General features: G+C 42.1%; 1 protein-coding gene across 2 annotated transcripts in view; it reads left to right on the top strand.

The window, feature by feature from the left end:
- The first annotated feature begins 3,561 nt into the window (after positions 1-3,561).
- The window catches only part of SDCBP (syndecan binding protein (syntenin)), an 11,948-nt gene continuing 7,731 nt past the window's right edge, over positions 3,562-7,778 (top strand). Inside the window, exons 1-2 of one of the 2 annotated variants that reach the window (XM_009877255.1) lie at positions 3,562-3,643; positions 6,742-6,820. In XM_009877255.1, coding sequence (XP_009875557.1) covers positions 3,593-3,643; positions 6,742-6,820 — 130 coding nt within the window. In that variant the 5' untranslated portion in view covers positions 3,562-3,592. The remainder of the gene's footprint in view (positions 3,644-6,741; positions 6,821-7,778) is intronic. The other variant, XM_009877256.1, reaches the window with a different exon arrangement.

The following is a 7,778-nucleotide window of genomic DNA, read 5'->3' as shown; positions in this document are numbered from 1 at the left end:
GTGTTCCGCGGCCTGAGAAAAGGACGAGTAAATAACCATCCGTCTGTCCGTCTGTGAGTCCGCGTCGTCCTGCGGCCTTGGGTTTGAGGGTGTCTCCTGACCTCTCGTTCAGGCGCCGGGGTCGTTCCATAAAGACCGTCCTCGGCCGGCTCCTGTAAGGAGACGGGGACGTTTGTACCAACTTCTTTTTAGACGGGCTAAAATGTTGCCGCAAGGCTGGGCCGGATGCGACAGGCCTTGTCGGGCAAGCGAGCCCCGCTTCAGGTCTGAAATGGAGGCAGCAGGTTCCAGGGCTGGAGACGGAATTGCCTGGGGGCGGATTAGATCCCTCTCAGAAGGGGAAACGCTGAGTTATTAGCGGAGAACGGGTCTTGCAAAACAGTTGCTCGGTTCCTGATGCCTCAGCCTGACCTCCAGGTTTTTGTCCTGGATCTGCTTTAAAGGTGAATTTTTGGGTTTGTGAGCTTCTGACTTCTGGAAGTGGGAACCGGTGTTTTGGTGCTGGCTTTGTGCCCTGCTGCAATCTCTCCACAGGCGGAAAACGCCTGTGGGTGGCATTTTCTTGTTTTGGTTTGGTGATTTTTTCCCTCCCTCGGTGTCGGCCGCTGGTGCTTTTAGAGGCAGCAGTCACTACAGGCTGACCAGAGCTGGGGTTCAGCTGCTTCCAGCTCCACCACAGTTTCTGACCCAGAGAGCGTGGCGGGAAGCCCCTTTCCTCCCAGCCGTGCCAGCGAGGCCGGTTTGGGATCACTCTCACCCAAAGCCTTGCTGCTGGCAGCCCCAAGGGTGTCACGAGTGACGCCTTTCCACGGTCTCTGCTGTAGGCCAAGTACTTCTCTTTGGCAAACAGGACCTGCTGGTGGGCACTGGAGGTCAGACTCACAGCCAAGGGTACTGAGAAGTGGGAAGGGATCTTCACTGTCGTGTTTTTGGGCCATGAGCTGAGTTATGACTGTCCCTCCTGCCCTCAAGCTCTTCCGTCTGTTTTCACTTTTGCTTTCAGAAACACTCGTGTTCCTCCCAAGGTATGGGAATATGGAAATGATCAAAGGAAATAATTCTCATATCAGTGTATATTTTAAGATAGAAAAGGAGGTTAAAGTGCCTCATGTTCTGTGGTAGCAATTCCTTAGTGTCTTAAGCCATTACAGCTTCTGCTGAAACTTTAGTTTACCCTGTGAGTAACATTGCTCAGAAGTCGTGGTCAAAGTTCTTCCTGCAGTTACTGGTGATCCCTAACAGTGGCAATTGTTATTAAAAGGTCATATTTTAAACTAAATACAGTGGCTCTTGCTTTACCTAATGAGGATTATTTGCTACAGCTGCCTGTGCAGAAGTGGAAACTGCCCTATGCAGAGTTACAAGCTCACTGAGTGCAATTGCAGTGGTGGTGGTTGTTCTGGCTATTTAGTTGGAAAAGCAAAAATAGTAACTAGTGAGGTTACAATGAAGGAACTAGCTGAGCATCTCCTTGGTAGAGATGACAAACACTTGAGTTTGTGAGGCCTTGGCTGGGGAGAAGAGGTGGCTGGGGGAGTTGTGAAGTGGACGGGATAATCTGCTGGAGCATGATTTTATGTGATTTGAGATCTAATACATGTTCATCTTTGCTAATACTTTTCTATGGAAAGCACTGTGCTCCTCTTCACAAACTAGAGGAAGGTTGAGGCTTGCCTGTCTGCAACCAGCATTCCCAGTAATCGCATGCGGAGGTAGACTGGTCTGTGAAGGAGAACCAAAGCTGGCTGAGGTGTCAACACGCTGGGGCTTGCGGTGTGGAAGCCGCTCACTGGGCCAAGTGACAATGCACTGTCCTTGTCCTGCCCATTTGCTGCAATGGGGAAGGGCAGGATGTTGACTTAGAATGTGTGTCAGTGTTTGGACCAGCACTGGAGCATACTGGGGCAGCTGTAGCTTTAGAAGTAAGTGGCAAATCTGATGCTGCGTGTGGCTTGACTGGTGTTAGCAGCAGTGTCTGGGCACCGCTTTGAAGGGTTTGGTCAGCTTGGATTTGCACTTCCCATTACCCATTTAGGATGAGAAAAAGTGCTTGATTGTTTCAGGTCAATGCTGGATTTAAACAGAATTTTAAACTGGTTTTAAATGTGTGTGTTTAATTTATAATGCTTCCAGGCTTCAGCCTGGTTTAGTTGCTACAATTAGTGAAAAAGTCAGTGGTGATTAATTATTACAAAGTAATTTGCCACACATTTGCAGTTTAGATCTGTTGCATTTAGAGTGTGCTTTTATTAAGTTAAAATTGTAGTCTGACATGATACTGGAGCTATTAGACACTCTGCTGAACAAGTAGAAAAGCTGTCAATGAGCTTAGCATAATATGAAGAGACATCTGTTATGTTACTGCGATATCATATTAGGCATTGGTGTGTGTGGTTTCTTAAAAATCAACTTATTTACACTTAGAGAAGCAGTAGTTCAAGGATTTATGCAGTGGTCACTTAGTCTGGAATTTTTTGCTAAATTCCTAGGCAAATAAGGACCTCGTATTCTTTGGATGAGAAAATGAATCCCCAAACTGAAAGCTTTTAATTGAGAACTCAGTTAACGAGGCAGCTCTGTACCTTGTATGACTTGCAAAACTGTATCATGTTTTGTTTTCTGTTTCTGTCCCTCGTCTTCCTCCTCATTAAAATGTTTCCTTATGTTGATGTGAAATGTTTTGTCACAGTTTTGGAAAGCCTAGCTGCTCTCGGTGAGAATGTGAGTGAAGGAGCTCTGGAAAATGAGATTTCTCAAAGCCTCAGGTGCCCAGCTCTAAGCAGGGCTTGGTGTCAGCGGGGTGCCTTAGAGGATCACGTGAAGAGGGTTTTTTTTATGTGTGTTGTTTGCTTTTTTTTTCCTTGTGATATTACTTCCTGGTAAGTTGTCACAGGGCTCTCCCAACATCACATGAGAGCCTGCCTGAAGCCTCTGTGTGTTTTGAAACTCACCACTGACTGAATCTTTTTGGGTTTTGATCTCTTGTGCAATTAATGTGTTGCAAGTGGGCATGGGAGGCCAGTTGTCTTTGGCTTATTATTGAAGTATCAGAAGTAATGAAAGTGTTTAGATTCTTTGGGTTGAAAGCTTCCACAGTTGTATATAAAATACTGTCTCAACTGGGAGGAGGGGGCTTAGATTTTTTTTTTTTCTTCTTATCCCTCATCGTCATTGCATCTTGGCCTCCTGAAGTCTGTTTTTGCAATACTTCATGTGAAACAGTTCTTTTTTTTCTGTATAGACTTTCTCAGCATTGAGACTAAACTTTGACAATGCTAAGTATACTAAATAAAGCCTATTAAGCAAAGGCTATTATTGATAATAGATTAAATGGGTAGGCTTAATGGAATTTATCTGCAGTGCCAGGTGTCTGTAGTGCTAAGACTTGCAGGTCACAGATCAGCTGACTTGCAGGTCACAGATCACCTAACGCTTTGTCTGCTTTCTTCTTCTGTTTTGCATTTTAAAGTTATAATGCTAAATAAATGTCTCTCATGACTAACCCTGTTGTTTGTGGGCTTCCCCTCTTCCCCCCCTCCTCCCCCTTTTTTTTTCCCCCAGTCTTCCCTATATCCCGTGAGACTGCATCAAAATGTCTCTCTACCCTTCCCTGGAAGATCTGAAGGTGGACAAAGTTATTCAGGTATGGTGGGCTTTAATAAGATGCATTTTGATTATAATAATAGATGCAATGATTCTTAATCTAGGGGAAGGGAGACTTTTACTGCATGTGTTATATTATTGTACTTTGAAAGGGGAGGGACAAACTGTTTACTTTGGAGCTTGATATAATACAGTTAATGCTTATTTTACCACTGTTGAGTAAGTTTATTTGGTTTATATATTCATTTAAGTAATTTATATTTAGTGTGTCGATATGTTTGGTTTTTCTAAAGTACAAATTCTTGATCTTAAGTAGACAGACGTTGTCAGTCTCTTCCTATACTTCAGTTTGGACACGGTGAACAGGTATTGACTGAACTAGTAAACCTGCTGTATCTCATTCCTGGGATACAAACCTGTGGCAGAAAAATTTCATGGTCAGCTGTGCACAAAAAGAGCACTGACCCCCTTCATGTTATCTGGAATCACAGACTTGTCCTCTGGCTGTTTCATGGGAGTGACTAGTTCTGTCAGTATTTCCAGTATCATCACATTTGCGTAAAGCCCTTTATGCATTAGGATATGTGTATCTGTGTTATTAAATGAGACAAGGATTTGAAAAAAATATCTTTGAAATGGAATAATGAAAAACACTTTAATGGATAAAACTCCATGAGAAATTTGACGTGAATGTGTTTTATGAAGATCTTCCTTGCTTTCTTCAGCTTTTATCTGGCTTCCTCTTTTTCTTTTTTTTTTCTCCCCAACTTAAACTGGATTATCTCCCAGTTTAAATAACAGCAATTACTGCATTTTAAGGCAGGTGCTGTTTCTGTCCTTGTTGTTGGGAAGCAATCAGGCAAACTGCGTAGAACAGCTTGTTACCTCTCCTGCAGTGTCCCAGAGTAGTGTACTGCCGTCTTGCCTGTGTTCGTATGGGTGTGGCTCCCGAGGTCCTGGACACTGTGTTGGGATTTCTCCTTGTCACGTCTGCCCACCCCTCCCCACTCTCTTCTTATCTTACCAGAGTTCTTTATCTACAGTCAGGTGATGCTGAACTGAAAAAAACCTCTAGCCTGGAGCCAAGATTGTGCTTCTTCAGCCTTTAAATGATCAACTGCTAGCGCTGATACGTTGCAATTAAAAATATTAAATGTGATCTTTCTACTACTTAACTTTGTGATCATTGAAGGAAGCAGGAAGGAGATGGAAGTAGGGTGTCCCTACACTGAGTCCTGTAAACCTTGAATTCTGAATACATGTTCGGTCATTTTACAGAGCAGAGACTCTTCTTGTACGCTGTCTTGCCCACACACTCTTTAAAGTTTATGAACTTGGGCAGAAGTGCCTGGTTTGTGTGACTATACCTGTAGTATATTGTGGTGTTTCACTGACAAATGAGTAAACCCTGTGGAGGTTTCTGCAGGCAGCATGACAAATTGTTCTGTTAAGCTAGTTTCATCCTCGATGGTGCTGTGATCTCAAAGGTCGGTTTTCCAGAAATCAGTCCATGCGGGACAGATGTCGTCATACTTAAAGGTGACCATCCGCTTGAAGTTTAAATTGGGATTTCGCAAAGTTCTTCCACCTGATGAGTGGGATGTCAAGCAAGACGGCCCGTGAGAAAATTGCTGTGGAGGTGGGAGAGGAGGGAGGTAAAGCCAGGAGCACTTGATTTCACCTCACCAGTGGAGAGGCCTGGGTGGCAACATCATCAGTGTGGACAGTTGCCCTTCAGCAGTTTTGTGACAGCACCTTGCTTCTGCCAACCCTAGCAGGAACTAGGGAGGTAATGGGCTGTCTACTCAGTATAGTTGTGAGAGAGGGGAAGTAAATGCTGTTGTTGCTAAATACCATTATTTCAAGAGTAAGCTATTCCATTTTTCACTGCTACTTTTGGTAGCAAAGGTCAAATAATTTGCCTCTTCCCAAAACTGCATTAAAATGCTGTCTTTCTAAATACATTTGAGAGGAGAGCACCCTTATGAGAAAAGGGCACGTAATACTAAAGGATAGTCTGCTTCCTTAACAAGTAGATGAGATTAAAATGACTGCTGGTTAATAAATTGACTTGTTACATTAAATATTCTAACATGTTCCTTTTGTCCAGCATTTGAGTTGCAGACTGTTCTTCTAAATACATCTGATGTTGAAAAATAATGAGTTGTTCTTGCTGTGATTATTTTTTTTTCTAAAACCAACTTTCTCTAGAGTACAGAACTATAAAGTCTTCTATTTTAAAGCATGTTTTCCTTAAAACATGAAGTAATTTGACTGTCATGTTGTGTTAGATGATTTATGTGTCCTGTTCAGCATAATGTTTCATTATGTGTTAGGAATTTCCACCCCACACCTTTGACATTCAACCTCAGGAAAGCTGTTGGGATGGTGATTTCTATCACACTGAACAGACCTCTCTGTAAGGTGGTGTTTTTCACTAGTTATGGTTATGTAAGGCCAAAAAAGCAGTAGCTGAGGTATTGAAAAGGAAGGAAGCTGATTTGCTTTTACGCAGTCTCTTATATTTGTGAGTCAGTAAGCAATACAGAAGTTAAGTTTAGTGTGTTTGCTCTATTGGCAACTTCTGTAGAAAAGAATCTCAGAAAGTCCATTTCTTTCAGAAGATACTAAGGCAGTAGCATTGAATTGTGTGGAACGTGCAACCTGTAACAGACTGTAGTAGAACTGAGGAGCAACATCTGTAAATGGTGAGGAGGTAGAACTACTGCCATCCAACTGAAAAAAGTAATTACAAAGTATTTTGCTAGGCGTCATACCTTAAAACTTAGACAGAAAGCTTTGTCAGCCAAGTCTAAAGGGTCTTTTAAGGCTCTTTCACTTGCTTGATGACAAAACCAGAACAAGTTGACAGTAAAACTTTTCTGCATTATAACTGTAGCCTTGTCTGTGAGGAAAGATACAAGTTCATCTGCTAAAGCTGTTTGATACTACTTCAGCATATTTTATTGAAGTTATTTTGAAGAAAAAGATTGACTTAAGAACTTAAAGGTAAATAGTAAATAACACGTACAAGAAAAAAGGAAATACTTAGTCTCCTGCCTGCATAATGAAGATTTCATAGATTGAATGCAATTTTTTCTTGTACAAGATGACATATGTGAGTTTCTTTTGTTTTAGGCTCAGACTGCCTTTTCTTCAAATCCAGCTAATCCAGCAATCTTGTCTGAAGCTTCTGCTCCTATTTCTCATGATGGAGGTAAGATCATGTACTGTATAGTATCCTAATGTCATGGAAAGCAGTTAGGAAATTGTGAAGTTAACAGTACAGACAAAAATAAATAAATATGTAACGCTATTTACAAAGGGTGAGACCACACAGTTTTAGAAATGCCAGCACCCATCTTGGTGAGGTGCTATAGGAGCCAAAACCCAGTATTTGCTTATAAAAGGAGGCTGTGGCAATCACTAACTCTTCTCTTAACTTTTCAAAACCTTTTCCAAGTGAGCCTAACTTAACAAGACTTGCTGTTGGTATCATTTGAATTTAACTCCTAACTCAAGGACTTAGTTGTTCTTATTTATCACATCTATGTGTGTAAGCTTTTTGAGTGTCTTTCCTCTCAGTAGCAGCTTGCTTAGAAACAGACAAACATGGATCACCTTTGTCTTGCTATCAACATAAAGTTGCCAGCAGGTTTTGCGAATAGATGTCTGGTGGGAAATGTATCAGACCTAAAAATGATTTGCGCCCCTTTCTCCTTCTCTCCCATGCACGTGTACCTCCACATTTGTATTGACTGTTGGGTTTTGGTTTTTTTTTGTTTGGTGTTTTTTTTTTTTTTTTTTTCTCCTACGGGCTTATACAGCTGTGTGAGAGGTCAGAGCTCAAGGTTAGTAGGTTATGTTTGGTCTAAAAGGCCCAAAGCCTGTAGCCAGCGTGTCCAGCAGCAGTGCTGGAACAGCTGTCAGGAACACTAGTGGATCAAATATTAAAGCTTAGTGGATGGGACTTGGTATCCAATTCTCCGCTTGGTGCTGGTGTATCTGAGATGACTTTAAGACAGGAGAACGTGCAGCTCATGAGAGAGCTTCCTCTCATAGATCCTTTCTGGAATAGATAGGCCTAACCTCACTGTACCAGATTTGAGTTTGCTTCAGCAATTCCTTCTTGGCAGCATTTTTTTCTGCTGCTCAGAGTTTGAATTCTTCTACAG

This window comes from Apaloderma vittatum, unplaced genomic scaffold (assembly GCF_000703405.1).
Source record: "Apaloderma vittatum isolate BGI_N311 unplaced genomic scaffold, ASM70340v1 scaffold18029, whole genome shotgun sequence".
NCBI lineage: Eukaryota > Metazoa > Chordata > Aves > Trogoniformes > Trogonidae > Apaloderma > Apaloderma vittatum.
Note: the sequence above shows the minus strand (reverse complement) of the source record. Positions and strands in the feature narration are given on the sequence as shown.